This window comes from Equus przewalskii, chromosome X (assembly GCF_037783145.1).
Source record: "Equus przewalskii isolate Varuska chromosome X, EquPr2, whole genome shotgun sequence".
Taxonomy (NCBI): domain Eukaryota; kingdom Metazoa; phylum Chordata; class Mammalia; order Perissodactyla; family Equidae; genus Equus; species Equus przewalskii.
In genome coordinates, this window is record NC_091863.1 from 106,376,925 (window position 1) to 106,400,633 (window position 23,709).

The 23,709-nt window shown below is 37.6% G+C and overlaps 1 protein-coding gene across 50 annotated transcripts in view; it reads right to left on the minus strand.

Moving 5' to 3' along the window:
- The window catches only part of MBNL3 (muscleblind like splicing regulator 3), a 169,350-nt gene that overhangs the window by 57,621 nt on the left and 88,020 nt on the right, over window positions 1-23,709 (minus strand). For 32 of the 50 annotated variants that reach the window (XM_070604975.1, XM_070604973.1, XM_070604972.1 and 29 more), the window contains one exon: window positions 4,890-5,054. In XM_070604975.1, coding sequence (XP_070461076.1) covers window positions 4,890-5,054 — 165 coding nt within the window. Of the gene's footprint in view, window positions 1-4,889; window positions 5,055-5,209; window positions 5,289-12,542; window positions 12,627-12,822; window positions 13,018-23,709 lie in introns of those variants that run through there. The other 18 variants (XM_070605003.1, XM_070605011.1, XM_070605004.1 and 15 more) reach the window with 10 other exon arrangements.

Here is a 23,709-nt window from a genome sequence, read left to right on the forward strand (position 1 = left end):
ACTAAGAAAGCCTAGGAAGAAGGACCTGGTCACCCACTTTCAGAAAAATTGGCCGAGAAAACCCAGTGAAGAGTGGCAGAGCATGTCTGACATAATGCCAAAAGATGAGAAGGTGGTGCAAAAAGACTGGGCAGGGTTCTGTTCTGCTGTACACAGGGCCACTAGGAGTCAGAATCCCCTGGACAGCACTAACAACAAACTAAATCATCTAACTACTTAACGTTTTCAAAAATTAAAAAGTAAATAAATATTTTGCAATTTTACTTCTATTCACTTAAAACTCTCCTAGTCCAAAGTTTCATAGAATAATATACAGTAGACTCTCCTTATCTATGATTTCACTTTCCAAGGTTTCAGTTACCTGCAGTCCCAAAATATTAAATGGAAAATTCGAGAAACAAACAATTCATAAGTTTTAAACCGCACGCTGTTCTGAGTAGCGTGATGAAATCTCGCACCGTCCTGCTCCATCCTGCCCATGACATGAATCATCCTTTTCTCCAGTGGATCCATGCTGTATACGCCACTCACCTGGTAGTCAGTCACTAAGCAGCCCTCTGGGTTATCAGATCAACTGTCATGGTATCGCAGCGCTTGTGTTCAAGTTACCCTTATTTTACTGAATAATGGCCCCAAAGTGCAAGGGGAGTGATGCTGGCAATTCGGATATGCCAAAGAAAAGCTGTAAAGTGCTTCCCTTAAGTGAAAAGGTGAAAGTTCTCAACTTAGGAAAGAAAAAGATTGTATGCTGAGGTTGCTAAGATCTATGGTAAGAACAAATCTTCTATGCGTGAAATTGGGAAGAACGAAAAAGAATTTCGTGCTGGTTTTGCAGTCACACCTCAAATACGTATGTATAGGGGAAAACATAGTATATGTAGGGTTGGGTACTATCGATGATTTCAAGCATCCACTGGGGGTCTTGGAAGGTATCCCCCAAGGATAGAGGGGGCTATTCTAATACATTATAGCTCCTACTTGATAAAAGAAGAAAAATATGAAAAACAGCGGAGTCTAAAAATAATGATATTATTCGTTTATTAGTATATCTCCCTTCCTCCTATCTACTGGAATTTCCTGTATTTTCCCTTTTTGGTTCTGAAGTGTTACAACACCTTCATTCTTACTATATTAATGTCAGCTAAACATAAAGCTTGATTATGATAAATGTATTTGCTAAATAGAATTATAAAAACATGTTAAAAATGGGGAGGGTCCAGACAGATCTCAGGTGATTCTATCTGAGATGAAGGGAAAGCCTGGAGTGAAGCCCATGTTTGCAGCCTACGTGGTCTGGAACATCATCACATGGCCACAGGAATGCAAGCCATGAAAAACCCAGCCGACCAGAGGATTTGGCACACCCCAATGGCTTACTCAAATGTGCTGAGCCAATACCCTCTATATAAATCATCTGCTGAATATACTTGACTGGGTCAAGTTCACCTGTGTGTAAAGAACTGCTTCCATGTGAATCACCACATTCAAAGAGAGAAACTAAAGGAATTTACTAGATATGGACAGGTCTAGACTATGCAAAATGTCTAAGTCAAAAATATTTTAATAACCTTCTAACATCCTATCAACTTTATACACACATCACATCCAGCAGCGAGAGTCCTTCCTCCCTATAATGAAAATTCCTACTTGTGAAATTACAATTTTAAAACATTAGCTTTGCTTGAGAGTAATTCAGTGTGACTACTTTTCCTAAAATTCTTCCACAGTGCTCATGTTTGCCTCCTAATTATGCCAAGGGGAGTTCTTAAACCTACAATTTTTTTCTGTGAACATCAGAAACTATTTCTCTTAAACTGCATTGAAAAATACTAGGGAGTCACACCCTTTGTCTCACTTGCTAAATTTCCTCCATAAAGCTAACAAAAGCTTCCAGAGGTGGAATTTTATACTAGCAAATGTCAATTCAGACCTGTTAAATACAGTCAACAAACTTGCCTGCTACAGCAAGCATTCCACCCAAATTGACTAGGTGTGGCTTTTAGTCATTGTTCAGTCACACCAAACAGAATCTGTTCTCTAGCTACCATCCCATTTAGGTTGACATTCCCTTTGTCCGGGGGCTTATAATAGGCAAACCATACTCAGTTTTCCAAAAGCAGATATACCTTCCTGGTATCCTAGAAACAGACCAAAGTATGCTTTGTGGAAAGACCTGAAGTACCAGCCAGTGATACCAAATGGGTCTTCATATGCAATCATACAAACATCAAGACTGGAAATTTAAACAAAAGCTTGACTATTTTAGAGAAAAGAATCAGATTATTGGGTGGAGGGGTGTGGTTAAAAGGGATAGAGTTGTTTAGGGAGAGTAAGTACCAGAGAAATTAAGCAAAATCATACATTACTTCTATAGCAATAACAAGATCCATAATAAAGAATATTTCTTTCAAATCAGACTGGTAAATGTCACTTAAAATTGCTCACACTAGCTCAATTACAACATGCCTACAAAGCAGCTGTCAAGATCACAAAAGAGGATCATATCAAACATCTCAGGGTTAGTTTGTACACAAAGTAACTGCAAAAATTAATCTTTTATCAGTTTATCACATCACAACAGCTATTGTTCAATAATCTACAAGGTAGAAAAGCAATTTCCAATCGTTCCCTGGGGTCTTCTAAGCAATGTTTTGTATTTTGTGATATGCTATAAAATAAATTTTACTCTTGTGAGTCATATCAGTCATGTTCTGCAGGATGAAATCTGAAATTACCCTCATTGAAAAAAAGAAGGAACTATATTCTATTATAGAAAGCCTGGAGACTCAAATTAGAAAGCACAAGAGGCCAGAAAACTCAATGGATCTCACATTGAACTCTAAAAAAGCCACTCCCTATTCCCCAGTAAGAGCCAGCATGATCAATGATGCACAAAGGGTTGAGACTTAGAATGGAGAGACTCTACTGGAAGCTGAATAAGAAGGTGAATAGTCAGCCTTCTGTCTTTGCCCCTATTTTATCCCAGGCCTTGCTCTCTGATTCCCTGAAACAGGGCATTTGATTGTGCTCTGATGCTGTCTCTTGACCTATGAAAAGATACATGTTCCAGGTCTATAGGAAATGCTGGGCTCAGGTGTATGATAAAATCTGTTTTCTATTTTTTGCTCAGTCTGAAATTGGGGCATCCCACGAGAGGCCGAGAGTAGCTAACAGTGGGTGAAAAACTCCCTTGCTTTATTACTCATCTACTCACATTCTCTGGACTCACCAAGCACATTCATTTCTCTGTGGCTTTGTTCATACTATTCTCAGTTTCTAGAAGACTTTCTCTTCCCCATCCCTTTAGAAGTAGGGAGGAACTGAAATACTTCAGGGTGTAAAACCCCAGGCAAGAGTTTGAAGGAGGAGTTCAACTATGTAAAGTATTACTGAAGGTCAAAGAGGAGCTCTGAGGAGCTCACTGGTGACTTTCTGGGAACTAATTTATAATGCAATTAATCAGCACTGAGTTTCAAGGCAAATGTTTTGGCAAACTAACAGTATAGGACATGAAATCTATTTATTTTACTTAAATTTGTCTAGATATCCTGGAAAAAGAATACCATGGTGCAAAATTTTAGTGCCTCATTAATGCCCCACCTCCTGTTTTTTGCAGTATCTATAAAGATGTACCAGTTAGGAGGTGCCCTATCCACAGAGATCTCCTTGAATTCTGAGAATCAACTTTATAATGGGATAGGTTCTGGTGAGAGCAGACTGACCCACTCCCATATTTTCATTGCATCTAAATACTGTATATCATTCAGCTTTCAGTGTGTTTATTGCATAGTCACTGATGAAATGGGTAGCAAATAAAAATAATATAACTCTTTCAAATTAGTATCTCATTAATGGTTTAAAGGAAGCAGGCCAGTTGGATTTAGAATGAGACACCAATGAACTAAATTTGAGAGCTCGAAGAACTCAGAAGAAGAGGGACGGTTCTCGATTCCTCCTGAAAGGTCTAAGACCACATTGCAACTCTATATTTTAAGGTATCAGGACAAGATGAATTCTCAATAGGACAAAATTACTTGTTAAAGGATCCACTTAAACTCACTGATCCACAAAATATTAGACACTGGACTAGAATGACACCGTAGTCTTATTAATTTCTGCAAAGGGAAACTCCGGTGCTAGGTTAAGCTAAAACTACCATCAAATACCTGGTTAATATTCCTCAAGACTATTGAGGTCATGGGAAATAGGGAAAGACGGAGGAACGGTCGCAGACCAGAGGAGAGAGGGGAGATAGAATTCAAATAAATGCACTGTAGTACCCTGGATGGACACCGGAACAGAAAGAGTACTCTAATGGAAAAACTGGTGAAGTCTGAATAAAGTCTGAAGTTTAGTTAACAGTAATGTGCAAATATCAGTTTCTTAGTTTTGACAAATATACCATGGAAATATAAGATATTAACAGTGGGGGAAACTGAGTGAAGGGTATTATGGGAACTCTCTGTACTACTTTGCAACTTTTCTTTAAATCTAAAATTATTTAAAAATAAAAAGCCTATTAAAAAGTAACAAGAAAACCACCATCAAAGAGCAAGGAAATTTGTTTGAATTAATATCCTAGAATTCAAAGGTTTACATGTAATAGTAAACAAACCTCCTCCTCATCTTAAAATGCCCCTGCTCGTTTATTAATATTCTTCTATAAACTGAATTCATGCTTAAATGCAACCCAGGTTCTAAATCCAGTGCACCTGATTGCTCCCTTCAAATGCACAACAGCTTTGTAGGGTCAACACAGTAGCTTGTATCCTAAATTCTTCTGTAACTAACTTCCCACAGGCCCTGCAAGGTTATTCCAATGTACATATATCTTCTTTTAAAAAAAAGACACATAAACACAATTTTTCAAAGACAAAGCTGTGACTTACAAGTGATGACATCTGAGCATTTTGGAGCATAAACTGCATCTGCTGGGCGAACATGGCTGCGGCAGTCTTTTGTTGAATCAGATTGTTCCGTCCATTAATTTCTAGCTGCGTTTTTAAGTGTGGAGGAGGGTGAAGGTACTTGCAGTTCTCTCTAGCACACCGACCCTAAAAAGGAAGAATCAGACGAATTTTCATTAATATTTCCAGAAATGCGGTCTGGCTAAGAAAATAATAAAAGTTGATTTATCAAGTTGTTCGTATCTGTGAAGTACTGTAATTAGTACTTTACATGAATGAACTTATTCAATCTTCATACCAACCCTCTAAGGTTGATACTCTTATAATCTTCATCTTCCGGTTGAGGAAACTGAGACTAAGAGAAGCTCACGCAGCTAAAAAGAGACAAAAGCAGAACTAAAACCCAGTTAGTCTGATTCCAGAACTCATTCTCTTAGCCAGTTTCTCTGCTCTACTTTGATATACATCGAGGTACGTTTACAATGTAAAATATTTTTAACTTATCTATATTTTTGTTTTATCAATTTGTTTATTGATGTTTTATTGGTGGTTTAAGCACTTCCAGACAGGATAATATGTCAGTCCTGTGGAATCAAACATGCCTTTGGTGTTGCCTAAATGCTGACACGGCTGCTAATTATGGTGTTTACTATGGGGTAGCAAAGGATGTCACTGGACAGGTATTTATCACATTGTCAAATGTGACCTGTTTTTGTGTTTAACTCACGAGCACCACACAAGGCAGCTAATGATTCTCTCATTTGCACCAATAATCCTTTTAGGTTCACCATAATCCTTTTAAGACAAGTGCAACTGCAAGCAATTCTTCTTCCCATAGATGCTAAAGTTCTTTACAGGGCATGAGCTTATTGGAGGGAGGGGTGGAGCAAAAAAGCAACGTTTTTTTTGAACCCAAGAGTGCAAGTTACTAGGCCACTTGAATTCCGAGGAGAAAATGAGTTAGTTCATCAAGTGTTTTCAACACATGCTATAAATTTTGCTTATTTATGATGTCTAAATATTTTACACAATCACTTCTCCATATTTAGTTATCTTGTTATTAAAGCATTCCTGTCATTTCACTGAACATCAAGGTGTCATTCAAAACTTTACAGAGCTATATAGAATGCTAGAGGAAACTCTGCCACCCCAAAATGTGTCTCTTTGGCATGAGGAAGTTTTTCTTGTACTTCCCCTTTAACTGCCTAAAGAATTCAGACAAAGAGTCTGTTCCAGGAAGGAGAGCTATCACCAGAGATCTCTACAAAGAACATGAGGTAGGCGTGGTAGACGGGAAAACTTACCAATGCTGGTTTCATCAAAGTCCTCTCTGGGTCGCATTGTTTATGGATGGCCCAGCAAACATTTGTTTACCAAACATTTATTCTTTTCATTCTTGTTGTGAATTACCTTCCTTTCCTTTGAACTCCCAGACCCTTGTCCCCTTCTCCTTGGCTCAGGATGGCATATAAACCTCAATTGCCTGTCAGCAAACTTCATATCTTTGGGTTTCCCATACGCACATCATTCAATTTTACTTTCTCTTGTTAATCTTTGTCATGTCAATTTAATTCTTAGACTAGCCAGAGGAACTTACAAGGGTAGAGGAGAAATTTTTTTTCCCTGACAATGCAAAACTAGATGCATTGCAACTTCTCTTTTAAATATTAGATCGCTGGGGCGAGGGGGCTCTATTATTTTACCTGCCCAGGCAAGAAGCTGAGTAGAACTTAAAACACGGCTTGAGAAACTAAAGAAGCCAGTACTGTTTTCTGTCAGGTTGGTCCTTATGTTTCTCTCACTGAGCAATTTATTTTTAATCGAATTAAATGATTTATAAAATCAAATAGTATCTTAGTATCAACGTACATTTACATTTCTCTGCACATTCCGGAAAAGGAAGAATTTATTGGTAGTAAGAGTTAAGAACGGTATTGACCCAATCTTCCTGAATTCATAAAAGTAGGCTAGGAATAGCTACATAATTTCAGCACATCTAAGGACTGTAGGGAAATCGTTATATGTGCTAAAAATCACAGTAATGGAGAGTTTTTTCCTGTTAATGTGCCCCTTAAGAGAAAATATAAGCTTCTTTTTACACTTACCACGACACGAACCAAGGCAAAGATAGTCACAAGGATTTTAGTCCCTAGATTTTTCACCCTCCACCCAGCACAACTGAGGTTATCTGGCTCAGAATTAACAGCATGGGAGAAGCAGTGACACTTGGTGGCTTCCACAGCCAAGCATGCTACTTTATACTTTGGGTTTCTCTTCCTCCCACACCCTAACATTAGAGATTTCCCCAAGGTTCAGCCCTAACTCCTCTGTTCTCCTCCAATCTCTTTTCCCTGGAGAAATGAAATTCTCGTAAAGTTTCATGTATCACAGCAATTGCCCAGATCTTAAATCTCTATCTCTGCCTGTGAGCCCTCTTCTTTATTTCAGTTCTTTTTATCACTAAGTGCAGCTGCATTTGGAAATCCTGCCCCCTAACCAAGTCTAAATAGCTTACTCCTGACCTTCCTTCCCCTTACACTATTTCTCCTCTTCCTGCATACTCACATTTAGGACCCTTGCTCCAGTTCCCATGCTTTGGGACAGTTACTAGCAGCAGTGAAAAAGAAATTAGGCACCTGCTGAGCAGCATTGCCTTGGGATCGCAAACCCACCTTGATAGCTTTTCCAGACAAGTGGCAAACACAACATTTAGGAGGTACACAATTTGTAACCCTCCTCCAAAAAAAGCTATATAATGAAGACTGTCTCTTATATTCAGGAATTCCAAACAATAGATCAGTTAAGAAAAAAGGAAAACATTGCAATTTTACCATTTGTTATAATTTAGAGTTTTAACATCATTTACATTGAATGCAATCAGAGAGGAGGGAGGAAGGAAGGGAGGGAGACAACACGGTGTATTTGGCACATTTCCTGCCAATCTACAGATAAAGAATTACTACCTGCCTTTGTGCTTTGACATTACCGTCCTTTACATGTAATAACTTTTCTTAAGCTTTTTCTTGGAAAACTAATGACATTTTCACAAAGCAAAAACAGTACACAGAAATGGAAAAAAAAGAGAAGTACACTTTAAAAAGTACATAAGTTGGGCTATAAAACTAAAGTGTGGAATATGAGGCAGCATAGATTTTAAAAACTTATTTATCTTAGTTATGAGATTTTACTTGATTTATAAAGCATTCTCTTTTGAGTGACAGAATCCATAATTTAATTCTATAATAATGCAAATGCATAGCAATACTACCTTACCAGAAACTGCTACTTATGTTAAAGAAAGCTTGTAAAACACACACACACAAAATCTGCATTTTCTACCCAAACAATAAATGAGGAGACCAAATAATTTAATATCATTGTTATCTGTGGAAAACAATATTTCAAAAGAAAACCAAGCCCCTTTTTTTCAAAACGACTTTAGAACTCAGGATAGTATATTTCTATGCGTAACACCTGGTGATAATAAATCTCTTCTGTATAGTACTCATTCTTCGAGAAGCCCAAACTTAATTACAGGCAAAAATATTTTAATTGGAGTTTGGCGGGGAGCAAAATTTGTTTTTAACATTTGCTAACATTTGCTTTTAGTCCTGGTAGAGGATTAAGGCTTTGGTAAACATCTATGGAACACAGTATGCAATCACCTATTGTTTTTAACCTTTGGAAAACGAATGACTATGGACTAGAAAGGTTCCAATCTTTTCCTTAGGACAGCTGAGCCTCTGAATGGGCCACAAGATACCCTATCACACTGGGTCTGTAACAGCCCAGAAACTATCTTGGTCTAAAAAAAATCAGCCCTCAGGTTTCCCGAGTCAAGTCAATGGTGTCCCAAGCCCTCCTTCTAGACCCACAGAGTCAGAGATGCCACGTGCTCAGTGCAAGTTTCAGACCATGTCATAAATGACTCTACGCATGCTGTACCTACAACAGTCGCCATCCACTAGCAGAGCTGGCTACATCCTAAAAACAGCAACAAAGGCTAGTCAGGACATGTAAATCCCTCTCTCCCTCCCCTACATACACACACAAGTTTAAAGAAGCATTGAAGAGATTAGAGTGCAAGCTCATTTACGCTCGCCTCAATTTCACTTCTTTTCCATTTCCTTTGGCCTTAAAAACAAATGATTCTCATCCGGTCTTTCACTATGTCACTGAGTTAAGAAATAGCAAAGTGATCCAATAGGAAAGCGATTCTCTGCTGAAGTAGGTCCTACTACACCTATGAATTTTCCAGCTCCCCTTTTCCATCCACTCTCTTTGAAAATGCACCCAAAAAGCAGCAGGGGGAGAAAGCGGCCAATGAAATTTCTGAAATACATCTGCATCAAAAAGTTGATGACAGACAAAGGAAAAAGTTGCAGAGCATTTATAAAACCTCCAAAATTCAATCGATTTCCTTTTTCCTACCTTCAGGCTTTTCACAAATGAGTACAAAGCCTTTGACTGAGAGAGAAAAGTGCCATTGTAGAGATTCAAATCCCACCTAAGTCTTGGGAGTTATGAGAGTGAGTCTGTCAGATACAAGACTTCCCATGCACTTGGTGGTAAAAACCCTGTGAAGCGTACTTTTTTTATGTTCGTGAGAGAAAGCTCTACCATCCATCAGAATAAGAAAAGGGCCCTAGGAAGCTGAAAATTACCCTTTGTCAGTCACAGTATCTTAACAGAAACAGCTGTTTGCAGGATGCCTTGCTTCTTCAAATACATTTGGAATTACGGGGAAAAAAACCTCTCAAATACAATGATGAGTGGATTACCTTTACAAGGACATCTCATTGCTCGTCTAGACTACCAAGAGTTAAAAGTTAAATGTTAAATAAAGGCAATGAACAGATGATTTGTTCTATGACAAAAAGTCATGTTATTCCATTTTAATGATTATGTGTTAGATAAAAAATCCCACTGATTATATTGCCCCGCTGAAACATACTTACACGTGTACACATGGCTTCTTAGAGGAAGTAACAGTAATTTCAGAATTACAAATCATATGTACTACGTTGCCTGGTTCCTACATCACATCACAGATCTACTAAAGGCTAGGAACAATCTGAAAGAGCTAAAAGTGAGGCAACATCAACGCAAACTGAGTGTTAGCCAGATGTCCACATACTAATGACAAATTTCCTACTTTCTTCCTTTTAAAGTTGTATCTTTATAAAAATGGCTATCATCCGCATTATTTTCTCCTCCAATATTGTACCATCGATGAATATTGATAAATACACACAAAGAGCACCCTTAAAATCTTACATACAACTTTTAATTTAAATTTGGCACGCAGACAAGAAATCTAAAAAAAAAGTTTTTAATAAGCCATTTCCTGAATATAATGAAGGCAAAATTAACGAGGCTGAATATAGACCCCCATGAAGACAGCCAGCCAAGTACACTCCCTCACTGTAGTCAGCACTGCATTTCATGTCCTTATGTTGTTGAACTCTGATTTCTTTCCTTTTTTTTGGTGAGGAAGATTGGCCCTGAGCTAACATCTGTTGCCAACCTTCCCCCCCTTTTTTTTCCTCCCCAAAGTCTCAGTACATAGCTGTATATCCTAGTTGTAGGTCCTTCTACCTCTTCTATGTGGGACGCTGCCTCAGCATGGCCTGATGAGCTGCGTGTAGATCTGCACCCAGGATTGGAACTGGTGAACCCGGGGCCACTGAAGTGGACCACGCGAACTTAACCACTATGCCACTGGGCCAGCCCTGGACTCTGCTTTCTTGACATCCATTCCATGTACACGTATACAGAGCAACAACTTTGGTGCAAACCAGACCCCAAGTTTGAATAGGTAAGAAGCTGGAAGGAGGCAGAAGAATTTTCTTGCCTATCTGCCTCAAGAAAGGTTTCAAATTGTAACCTCCAAAAGATGAAGGGAGGTGTTGGCTCAACAATCACACCATTGTTCTGAAACAGCCCACTAAGAGAACTTGATTACCAGAAACATGAAATTCAGGGCGGAACCGGATTTTAAGGAACATCTCTTGCACTTTTATCATACAGAGAAGTGAAGGCCAGAGAGGCTTGTCCTAATTAACAAGCAGCTCAGTAAGGACAGAAGCCAAGTTTCCAGACTCTCACTACCCAATATGGATTTTCAGTTCAAATGATTCTTTCCCTGTAAAAATGTTCCTGAACCCATCTCCCCCTCCCCCACTCCCATTTATCTCTCCCTCTTTTGTGCCTCCAACTGCACCTTGTACTCAGTTTTATCTTAGCACTTATCACTGTGTACATGGATAAATTGTTTGCATGCCTATGTCCCCATTAGACTTTGAGCTTATCTAAAGGCAGGACTATATCTTTGAATCTCCAGGGATGTTTCTGTGCCTGGTGAGTGGTGACCACTTCATAAAAGTTTGCTGAATGAATGAATAAACTTTGTGAGAATAATTTTATAGGGCATAACACTAAGTCTGCCTTAGAAGCCTAATTGCTTCTCTTGCTATTTCCTTTCCTAAGTTCTTTCTTCTTCCTTCCTTTCTGAGGCTATTCCTGGTTGTCTGTTCCACATGAACCGTTATTCTCTTCAGGTAGACAAAATAGCTAATTGGTGACTTTTTTTTTTTTTTTTGCTATGCATATATACTCTGAGGTGAATGTGATCGTCATGGCTGACAAATTCTGGTAATTCTGTGGCCACTAGGACCCTCGGGATACAGGGCCCCACAGAGGTGAACAAAGAAACCTGTAGCAGATTCATATTTAATCAGCAGCTGTGCCTGCCCAAGGGGAGCACTCCTTTTTGAGGGTCAGCTTAGAATAAACTGCCTTCTCCAACTGCTCCAACCCAACCCGCATTTCTCTGAACAAGCTGCAAGTCAGATGCCCTGAAGCTACTTAGACAAAGGTGGAATACAGGGCTTTAGGACAGTCACATCGGGTGGGGCCTTCTTGGGGCTCTCTACCGCATACACATGCGCTGACTTCTTACAAGAAGAGTGTTTCTGTTCTACTTCAACACCCATGTTCAGCTGCATTCCCATTAAACATTTATTTTCAAAGAATGAGCTGGAAATTTTTCTTTGAAATTTTCAGAAGAGCAAGTAACACTAAGAAACTTAGTCGCTGTTCACAGTGAAACCAAGCCTCCCTCACCAAGACCCCAAATTTGTTTCCTGCTCCCTCCCCAATTTTGCCTCCCTGGTCTAGTCAAATACTTTCAATCGCTTTAGAAAAAATTAACTGAATATCTGTTCAATAATAAACTCCTCAAAAATGCATCATCTCTGAGAGTTTACAAAACAGCCAGCCAGACGCAAATTAAAACCCAGAGACAGTTGAAGCACGCTGGTACCAAGTTACCAAAAGTCAGAAGGCATTTCTGATGCTAAGCATTCATGGAAGCTGTCTTTAAAGTAGTTGATAGCTGCCAACATAAAATGTCATTAAAATACAGAAAAAAGGAAAGAAAAAATGATGGCATTCAATTTATTATTCCAACGAATAAAATACACATAAAATGATGCAACTTCAAAAAGCTACTTACTACATAGGTTTCATTATGAAACAACATAAAAGGGCATCTACCGGCCCACTGTCAGTCAAATCTCCTGCTGTTAGGGTTCCCTCGCCTCCCTCTTCTGGCCACCCCATCCACTCACTTACCACAGCGATTTAGAACCAGGACAAAGAAGACACCAGCTGCTCGCACCCTTTCTTCCTGGCTAGGGCTTCTGCCTAGAACCCGATCTAGGATTGCCAGATTTATCAAATGAAAATACAGGACTCCCAATCAAATTTGAATTTCAGATAAACGATTAACAATATTTTAGTGTCAGTATGCTCCATACAATATATTTTCTGCAACCCTCTCTCTACGTAATTCTACCCTGGTGAGTTGAGCTAAATAAAGGCAATCCTCAAAAACCCATTTTACCCCTTTTACCTTCAGGACATAAGCAGCCCCTTCCATGGAATCAGCCCAGGCTCTGTAAGGCCTTCAGTTGCCCAGAGCAAGGCAGGAGGCACTCGCAGCCCCAGCTTACCTGACCAGCTGCAAGGAATTTAAGGAAGTTGACTGTTGGAGAAAGCAATTTTTTATTCCATGGCTCCTCCCACCAAAAGCTTCACACGGCTCCCTACCCTGTCAGCCACTTTCCCACCCACAGTGGCGCAACTGTATATTCAAATGACTTTGATGCCTGCCTGCCAGAGCTCCTCCTTAGATTAGGATGAGGAAGGGCTTGGCGAGTGACCACCATGCCTAACTCCTGACTCCAAATTTATACAGATTTTTCGAACATGTGAATTTCACAGGAAGTTATGGCTTTTATGTTTTTAAGGTTTCTATTTGTGTGGGGGGGGGGGTGAGGAGGGCGGGTTATGTTTTTTTCCTTAGCTCTGTCTGTGGAATACTCAAATTCAAGAAAAAATCATCCATTAAAGCCCAGGAAAATAACTGCTTAAGCACCATGTTTCTGTATGCACGTATAAGATGTATGCAGATACATATTCAAAACACGCAAAAAATGGTATGAATAGCCATTATTTGCATAGATGTCTTTTTCAGTCAAGCCTCGATTACTCATATTAGAAGAGAGGGAGAGGTAGAGGGGCACGGTTAATTCTAATGAACAAAATAATATATTCAGGAACTATGGCAATCTACAACAGCCTCATATGACACAATATGTATACCACAAGAGTGGTAATTGTGAACATTTACCGGACACAGTCCTTTATTTTTTATTCATTAAGAATACAGATTCCTTCATTGGAATTATCAAAGATTCAGAATTAGGTGAGCAAGAATGAAACTGTACTATACTGGGGAATTCTACATATTTATAGATAATATGTTTATAGAAACGTTAAATAGTAAAGCTGGAAAGGCTCTTAGAGATCGTTTTGTCCAGCTTTTGCCAGAGTGTGTACCACAGACCACTATTCTCAAGAGAGGAGCCTCAAAAACCGAGTTTCCTGGTTAAATACTTGTAAGAAACAATATACTATATTCCTCTCTTGGAAACTGACAATACACCAGAGCGTAGTAAATGTTCTCTCTCATACGTCCCACAGGAAAGAAATCCACTTCTTTTGTTAACTCAGCATTTCTCAACATAGTTTAATCACAGAAACCATCCCCCTTTTTTCATAAAACACCTTTTACCATACCTCATTGGAGTATCCTAGTGAAAACATTGATCTAATTCAACTCCTTCCTACTAAAGCTCAAACCAAGACCCACGGCATTTTATAGGTCATTAGTTTTCTGTCATACTTTTCATTTGTATTTATTTCTCTTCTAAATAGAAAAATGGAGTGAACTCCAAAGAACTGGATCTTCCGCTGAAATGACATTTAACATTTTTGCCTATACTTGATCTTCCAAAAGCTAACAAGATGGAGATTTTTCCTATAATTGCTACAAAGAAAGATCCCGCAACCATCTTCCCAGCACCTCTTGCCAAAACTCTAAGTTCTGTGAGACCTTTCCAAATGGCTGCTGGGGCTTTCTTCTTTTGTTTGAATGCTTCAGTCAGGCGACTTCTCAAATAACAACTTCAAGCCTTCTAACTGGCTTTTTTACATTATGACTTCTATCCCTTGAAACCATGCCAGTTACCTTAAGTTTTCCATGACTTAAGGGGCTCAAGTGAGTTTTAACTGCACTCAAACTTGGGAAGTCAGAAGGTATCTGGCAATCCCCTCAATTCCTGAGGGTCTTCGTTTTGCACTAAACTTTAACCTTGGGATTTCCACTTGGCAAAATTAAATTTCCTGTCTCTAAGTAAAAAGAAAGTTTCAAAGAAGAATTAAATTTAGGCAAATACCTTGCAAACTTATAAGGAGAGTATAAAGTGAGAAAGGCACAGATTATTGCTCAGATTTAAATAATTTATCTTTACAGGGTTTAGTATGCTACTAAAAATAAATGAAATAATTATATCTCTATAGCCAGCCACGTGCCCCTCCACACAGAGGTTATATAGAGGGCAGATATAGTTATTGATTTACCTCTGCATTTTGAAATTAGAGGCACAAAGATGAAAATCAGTCCCGCTTTTGCTAAATGTAAGTCTTCTTTCAGATAAAGAAATTTAAAAGCATAATATCAAAATGGTCGTTTACAGGGTCTCGCTAAATTCATAAGTGTATAATCATATGCAAACCCCCAACGGAGCCAAATGTATCCAGTCTAAATTAAGTATTTTCCTCACACTCTTATTCAACTACCAAACTAATACCTAATGCGCAATTTCTAAGCAGAAAGTTTTACTTGGTGACATAGACCGTCATTACTTTGAGGCACGGACTAAGTTTACATTTTATTAATGATAATATATTTTTATCACCAAAAGTCTTATTGAAACCTTTGTGGTAACTTGTTATTAAAACCATAGGCATTTTAGAGTATCAGACAAATCCCCAAATGCACTGCGTATTTAAAGAGGGCTGTTTTTAGCCAAGTGATTCTTTTAAAAAGCATCTGAAAATTAGGCCAACTTACTGTTTGTTTCTGTTCTGTACAGATAAAAGCAAGCAATTTATTGATACAAATTTTCTCTTTTAAAAATAAAGATCTATCTTGCCTGGCTCGAATATCTCCCAAGTATATTAAGTTTCCAACAAAATGTGTTTCAGAGATGTGAACAGAATTGACAAAGTTCTAGATGAAACTACTGAGATTTTTTTTTTAATCTATGTTTTAAAACGATCCTCTCTCAGTCTAACTCAGTCAATATAGCAAGTTTGCTAAGTTCACCTTCTGCTTTCAGGGAACAGTTAATATTTGATGATGATGAAACTGTTCCTAGTATTTAAAGAACTGAACAAGTCCGTCCACAAACAATGTAACTAGACATCGAGTTAGTTTAAAGAAGATAAAACGATAAGTGGAGGTTTTCTGTTTGAAAATCAATCAATCTCTTAATCATAAACGTCTCATATCCTTACAGAGAAGGTGAAATAGAACCTCTGCCAAAGAATGCCTATCTCCAAATCTAAAACAAGGAAAAAATAAAGCAAAGCAAATAACAGTGAAGTTACTTAATTAGTTTTAAAATCTATTAATTGTACTCCCCAAGTCAGTTTAAACAGCTGGAACAAAAGTTATTGGGAGAATAGTACACTTGTACGAATGTGGTGTTTTTCAAAAATAGATATCCTCTGTATTAGGCACAAAAAGGTTTCTAGGGTCATTAAGGTCATGGTGATAGTCTGATTAGTGCCTTTTAGTTAGTGGAATCCTTAGTTTGGTGAGGGAAAAATAAAATAAAACAAATCTACTCTTGCTTCATTGCGCCTTCCCTGAAAATTGGAATAAAGTTGGACAATGTGTCTTTCTGAAAAAATAAAATGAATCCAGTTTATGTGTCCCTTATATAAGATAAATGAAATTCCCTTCTAGAAAAATATTTGATAAAGTGATACGGTGAAATAAACCAGGTAGTGTAAAACATCAGTGTGCCAATCTTTTACACTCATTTTTCTACTAAAGATAACTGGAACATTTAATTGGTTTTATTTTTTTTTTCATGTTTTTACATTGACTTTATATACCAGACTCTAGCATATAAGGTCAAATGACCCTTCAGATGTGAACTAATTCTGACTATTTATGAGTATGCTGGAGAATAATTGTAAATACAGCTTTAGCTCATGTTACTTGGCATGTGACAATTGTTGAAACAAATTTAGAGACCAGGTCGAGGCCCCTATAAAAGAGCTCATGTTCTTAACCAGTCCACTCTTGCTTCGTAATACTTTGGCATGTGCTAAACTGAGGAATGAGCTAGTTCAAGTATTTCTACTGTCTGGGCCACTATTTTCTCTCTAAGATTGTTACAAAGATTGCACATCAGCTGGCTGTTAGGTATGTCCAGAAACTATTTAAGTAGTGCCCCCTTTTCTGCAGGGGATACATTCCAAGACCCCCCAGTGGATGTCTGACACCACGGATAGTACTGAATGCTATGCATACTGGTTTTTCCTATACATACATATTTGAGGTGTAACAGCAAAATTAGCACAAATTTCTTTTTCCTTCTTTGCAATTTCAGGGATAGAAGATTCATTCTTACTGTAGATCTTAGCAATCTCAGCAGACAATTTTTTTTCTTTCCTTATTAAGTTGACAACTTTCACCTTTTCACTTCAAGGAAGCACTTTATGGCTTCTCTTTGGCATAGATTGCCAGCATCACTCCTCTTGCTCTTTTAGGCCATTATTCAGTAAAATAAGGGTGGCTTGAGCACAAGCACCACTGTGATACCACGACAGTCGGTCTGATAACTGAGACAGCTACTAAGTGACCAACGAGCGTGTAGCATGTACAGTGTGGATACACTGGACAAAGGGATGATTCATGCCCTTGGCAGGATGGAGCAGGACAGCGTGAGATTTCACCACGCTACTCAGAACAGTGCACAATTTAAAACTTATGAATTGTTTATTTCTGGGATTTTCCATTTAATATTTTCAAACCACAGCTGACTGTGGGTAATTGAAACTGCAGAAAGTGAAATCACGGATAAGGAGGAACTACTGTAATAGACAAATGTATGGAAAGTGGGATGTTTTGTTACGTACCTAGGGATCTTGGGTGACTTGAAAACGAATAAGATAAACTAACTGTCCAATTTTTTATATCCACCTGAATAATCACAGCTAATTTTATTGTGTGTTTACCACGTGCAGGCCACTGTTCAAAGTGCTCTACATGCATGAAGTCTTTCATCCTTACCGAAGTAGAACATTAGTACAAACACGTCCTCTCTTAGCACAGCTTTTTAGTAAATGTTTGCACAGTTTTGCCAGTTGGTTTGGGAGAAGCAGTGTCATATTATCAGGAGTCGGGTTATGAGAGCTTAAGCACCAACGACCACGGCCTAACAAAAGTAACAGTCCAGCAGAACCCCATGGATATAGAGAACAGACGGAAGTGGGGCTCAGCTAAAGAATTGGTTGTGTGCATTTTGTGACTATTATTACCACCCTAGAAGAAGAATCTTTTAAAAACACAGTAGTGCCATTTAGAGGCAGGTTTACTCAGACTACAAACATCTAAGTGCTGTAGGTTCAATACTATCACAGAGCAGAGAAACTCTCCAAACAATGACAAAAGATCGACCTTATCACACAGTAGTACAAGGTGTTCTTCTGAAGCATTTCATTCCACTAAGAGCACAGGCAAATGAGAATTCACATCCCCTGCACACACCACCTCACAAAAGACTACACGACTAAAAGATCAGTTTTAATGGGGATCTGATTTAAATGACCAGAGAATGTATAAACTTTGAAATGGCAAATAAGGTGATGAGTTGTGGGCCTGGGAATAAGTTTGACTTTTCTAGTGCTTCAGCCGTAGCCTATGAACAAGAGCTATGCTTACTTATCCTCTTTTCTATATTGCCAATTTATTTTTGGTTAAGTAGACATTATTTTGAAACTAATACTAAAGACTTCAAATGCAAATCAATATGTGCATGCATCAGGTAAACATGTCAATAATATAAACATACCAATTCTATTCAATATAACTTATCATTTAGGTTTTTCCACAGCTTTTAAAAAACAAAGTGCTAGAGATATTTGCTGATGATAGTAGGGAATCTGGATCTCATAATAAATGACTGGACAATTGAACATGCAGAATCCAAAAGTGTATTTATACTTTTAAAGACAACAAAAGACAACATGATAGGGAAAATAATAATGATAACAAATAAACCCACTGTTGAAACCAATTAACTGCTGTGAACCACATCACAGGCTATTAATACTTTGACTGCTCATGCATTAGTTCCTAGACAAAGCAGGAATAAATCTAAATTGTAATATGAATGCAGTATTTTATTAGAAAGAGTGCTAGACTGGAATTTAAGTACCCTGGATTCTAATTACCTTAGATCATGGCTAAATTATTTCCCAATTCTGTTAATTTTTCTGGGAATAATTCCTGCCCCTATATACCCCATAGGTACTTTGAAAGACTAAAGGGAAAAAGTGAAATTTAGTATACTTTGGAAGTATAAGCAGTACAAAAAGTAAAAAAAAAAATATTTACTTTATTAGTTCTTTACAATAGAACTAAAATTGTTACTGTTAATTAGGTATAAAAAATACGACAGATTACAAATTATGTTTTATCATTTTACCTCTCCACAAAAGATAATGCATTATTATATGAATAATTCTTGATTCTGTGAGTAATATTAGTTATCATGTGCCTAGGGAGGGCATTTATATACAATGTTAAAAAACCAAGGACACTTCTTTTCTTGCAACTGGATATTGTTAAACAGTTATTGCTCCCACAGCTCAGTGGTATGTTGGGTGAAAGGGCAGAGGATAAAGAAGCAGATCCAGGCTTTAATCTTATCCTTGCAAATAACTGAAAAGAGGAAAGAATTATTGCTCCCTTTTCAACTGGCAAAAAGCCAGTGCCTACTTAGGAGACCAGTTTATCAAGTCAAGAGACACTTTCGTATCATCGCAAGTTTCTTACTTGAAGATCTCACATAATAAAAATTCACTTTAGAATCATAATGAATAAAACATTCAAAGTAATTTCTACTATATGAAAAAGTTTGGAGCATCACACTTTTTGGTTGGTACTTTTAAAATTTTTATTTTGCTACAACTGCTGTTATATTTTATTTATAACACATATTAAAATTATAAAAAGAAAACAGGCAAGTCATTTTTTCCTGGGAAGTTAGGAGGATAAAGCAAAACAAATAGTACACTATAAGAGAAGATGTTAATGGTGCTTAAAATACTAACAAGTACTTAATTATAGTAAATGGATTTTGAATATTATTTATATAAATTGGTAAAATAATAAAATTGAATCTCATTATAAAATGGTCTATAAATGTTTAAGCTAATTTTCATTTTTATTTTTCATCTCAATGGGCCAATCTCTTAGAAGTCAAGACTGACTCATACAAATGTGAAACACGTTTGAATATGTTATATATATACACACACACATATATATTTCCATTGTAAAAAACTAATAAATATATATTATATATATGCCCTCTTGTTCCCACACTTGCTGAATATAAAATATTCAAAGTCCACTTGTGGCAGCTAGCAACACCTACAATGGAGCTTTTGGGGTATACAGAAAAAGTCACTAATTTTTCCAAAGGGTTATAATAGACAAATAATGAAAATAAAGTTTTTCTTTTTGGTTTTAGACACCATGTTATTCTTGCCCAACTACTTGTGATGTCATGTTCCATGAAGAGTTTCTATATGCTCCACAAAAATAGGGTTCTGAAGTCAAAGAATTTTGAGAAATGTTTAGTTAAACCGAACTAAACTGCTGTCTTTCGTGCAGTAAGTCTCAGAGCCTTATCTCAGCTGATAAGCATTGTGGTACTCCTTGGGGGAGAAATATAATAAGCTTCCCAAAGATAGATAAGTCTTCCAGAATAGACACCATTTTCTTTCCACCAGATCTGAATTTAAACAATAACCCAAGAATGAGGCCGCTTGAAAAAAAGTGGAAAAAAAGGAAGAAAGCAGCATTGGGGGAACAATATAGAATGCTGAGAATTCTGAAACTGAGAAACATCATCCTTAGTGGATGCTCTCCTGGACTGTTAGTTTTCTTTACACTAATGATTCTCAAACTTGAGTGTTCATCAGAATCACCAGGGGGCTTCTTCAAACACAGACTGTCAGATCCACCTCCAGAGTTTCCGATTCAGCAGGTCTGGGGTGAGGCCTGAGAAATCACATTTTTAACCAATTCCCAGATGAAGCTGATGCTGCCAGTGTCTGCCAACACTTCTGAGAACCTCTGCTCTATGGGAATACTGTCCTATCCAACAATGGATTTAGCTATTTACCACGCATTTCCTTATGTTACTGATCAGTTTCTGAAAGGTCATATCAAAGGGATTTTGATATCTTAATTCCACATCCCCGACCTCAGTATTAATGTTAGCAGTCATATAAAAGAAGGCCAGCCCAGATCATGTTGGGCAACCCCAAAAAGGGTTGGGGTTTTCAAAATCTATTCTACCACTCCTAGGAAACATATTCATTTTCTTTTGACAAAGCAGTGCTATTAGATGTACAGGTAAGTATATAAGAGCTCTGTATTCCACGTTGCTTTACATTTGCTCTACAAACCTCCCCAGAGAGTCCTTCTAAAAGTTTGCTATGTACCCAAATTTAAGCTGATAAAGGATTTCCTAGTAAATTCTCCTCAGCTCTCCAATAAATTAATACCTTTACTCACTGCAGAAGCCACACTCATTTGAAAGCCTTACACCTTCTCCTCACCCCAAAAAAGACATCTGGAAAAACACAAGCTGAAAAGAGGAAATATTTTTACATCAAATAAGCAAACAACCCAGTGCTGACCACAGCACTTCAGCATGGATAATCAAAAGCTGAAGTATCGATAGATTCCCAAACCTCAAAGCAAGCACCGAATACAAAGTTCATCAGATGTACCCTGCAGTGATGCAGCAAGGAAACAGTACATTTCATACAACACTCCCTCCTTTCTAAAGAGTTCCAAGTATTTGTTACTCTGTCCTTTCTGTATTAAGAGTAGTCTCCCCAGCACTTAAGTTTACTTCTGGGTATCACTGGAAGCCTGTTTAAAACTGAGACCCCCTGGTTTGCAATACTGGAGTGCTTGCAATACATTAACACACTTAAATGAAAAACACCCAGATAGCCTAATAAGCAACAAATAAGAGATTCAGAAACAGAATTAGCCCCTTCCCTTGCTCCCTGGCTCGCTCACTAGTTATATAACTACACTTTCAAAACGGCTTGGAAAAAACTTACAAGAAAGATACAGTTCCAATAAGATCGCTATCACAAGCCTAAAGAGTAAGAGTGATATAATGAGGAAGGTGGGATGATAGGAATAATTATATCAAAAGCTTCCAAAATCTAGACTAAGGTTAATTGCTTCAGCAGGGCCCTAAATGTAGCTCTGAGCTTTCTGGCAACCATAGTAAGTAGGAAAATGTATTGAATTGCATTGTTCTCACTGCCTGATAAAAGAAAAGTATACTGGTTAATGAGCACCTCTCTGTAAAAAGACTGCTGGATACTGTGGAAGACACAAAGAAGAATAGGACGTGGAACCTGCTGCCTACAAGGACTTTACATATCTTATCTCTCTTGCAACTGCAGAGGCATAAAGAATGTTGCTGAGAGGGGCTCTAGCGCTTAACATAAAGGGGCAGAAATCAAAGGTGACTAGGGGTGCACGTTTAGTGGTCCTGTCGAGGAGGAGGAGCAAGTGTGCTGGGGAGAATGAGACTTCTCTGAGCCATAATTAATCACAGCTCTTCATTTTTACTTCAAGGAAAGCTGAGGAGTTTATAATGGAAAATGGAAAATATGTGATAAAAATGGCACAAGTAGTTCCCCTCCCTGGGGGAGTCTTACTTTCTCTATCACTTCCTTTTCATTACTTTGTTATTTTATTCATTACACCTTCATTCTGGTTCTGTTTCACATACGGTATTACTGGAGCTGAAGTATTTCAGAATGAAAAGGCTTTCTCAATAGGTGTCTCCGAATTTCTTTCTTTCTTTTTTCTCCACAATCTCTGACTCGGAAGCAATGTCATTTTTTCTTATGAGTTTCTCTAGTGGGAGAATAGGAAATTTGGGGAAGAAACAAATGAAAGATGATTAAATATGTTTTATCAATAATACTTCAAAGATGGAGTAAATGTCAAGTGCCACCAAAGTTAGGTCTTGAGAATTTGGGAAAAGTGAGAGACAGTCTTGGTTTCGTTTTAGCTGTCAGTTTCCTATTAACATACACAAGTCATAATTATGGATATTATTGCAAAATATTAACGACATCAGCTGAATGCTGCTAATTACTTAAAATCATTTTAAGCTTCCTTCTTTATTGAAACACTTTTCTAAAATGTTCCAGCAACCTTTCCTGTGTTTGAAAGTAGAGTCAAACCTGAATCAGATCTTGATTACTGAGGACTGCACCCAAGGCCTCAGGATCATCTGTTCTGAAAAACAGAAATCACTGTGCAGAAATGGAAATGAAGATGAAGAAGGTATAAGAAATTGAGTTGACCGCACAAACTCCAAGATACAATTCATAAGCCTAGAGATCCTTTTTTTAAAAAATCTTGAAATTACCTTCCCATTAGTTATTATTTTCCAATTTCTCTTAAATACAGATGACTTGGACTAAGTTCTAGTTATTGAGGGCTCTGGTTAAGTTTATCTAAAAACGTCAACGCATGGGTTCTCTCTCTGAGAATTTTTCTTTGCCTTTCTATGCTCAAACTCTTCCGACTTTTAAAAAGCACTGTACGTTCAGAGCAATAGTTATTAAACTTTAAATATAATTTTTATTGGACTAGGCAGTCACATTTTACACAAAACCCTTTCCTGAAGACTATGACCTTGTACTTGACTCAAAATGACTTTATTAGCACTAATCATGCTTCCAAGAATATCTTGATTCGCAAGTTAGTCGTCTGCTGTAAAATTCAATTTCAAACATTTTAAGGCAAAAAGAAATGCTTAAATTTTACGGGATTATCACACTAATTACTTTAAAATAATATTTAATGGTTTCCACTCAGCAAAATTTTTAAAAATCCATATATAGGGTAAAAGCACTAAAAGTGCAACATTTGGAGAACATCCCACAGCATTTGGCCAAAGAACATTTCTATAACGCTAAGGGACAGAATTAAATTTGCAAAAATCAGCGATCTGTAGGCAGTCAAATCTAGATTAAAATGTGATCGAGTGAGGAAAGTCGGCACATGGGTGTATACAATTTTCATTCATATTTAGGTAAA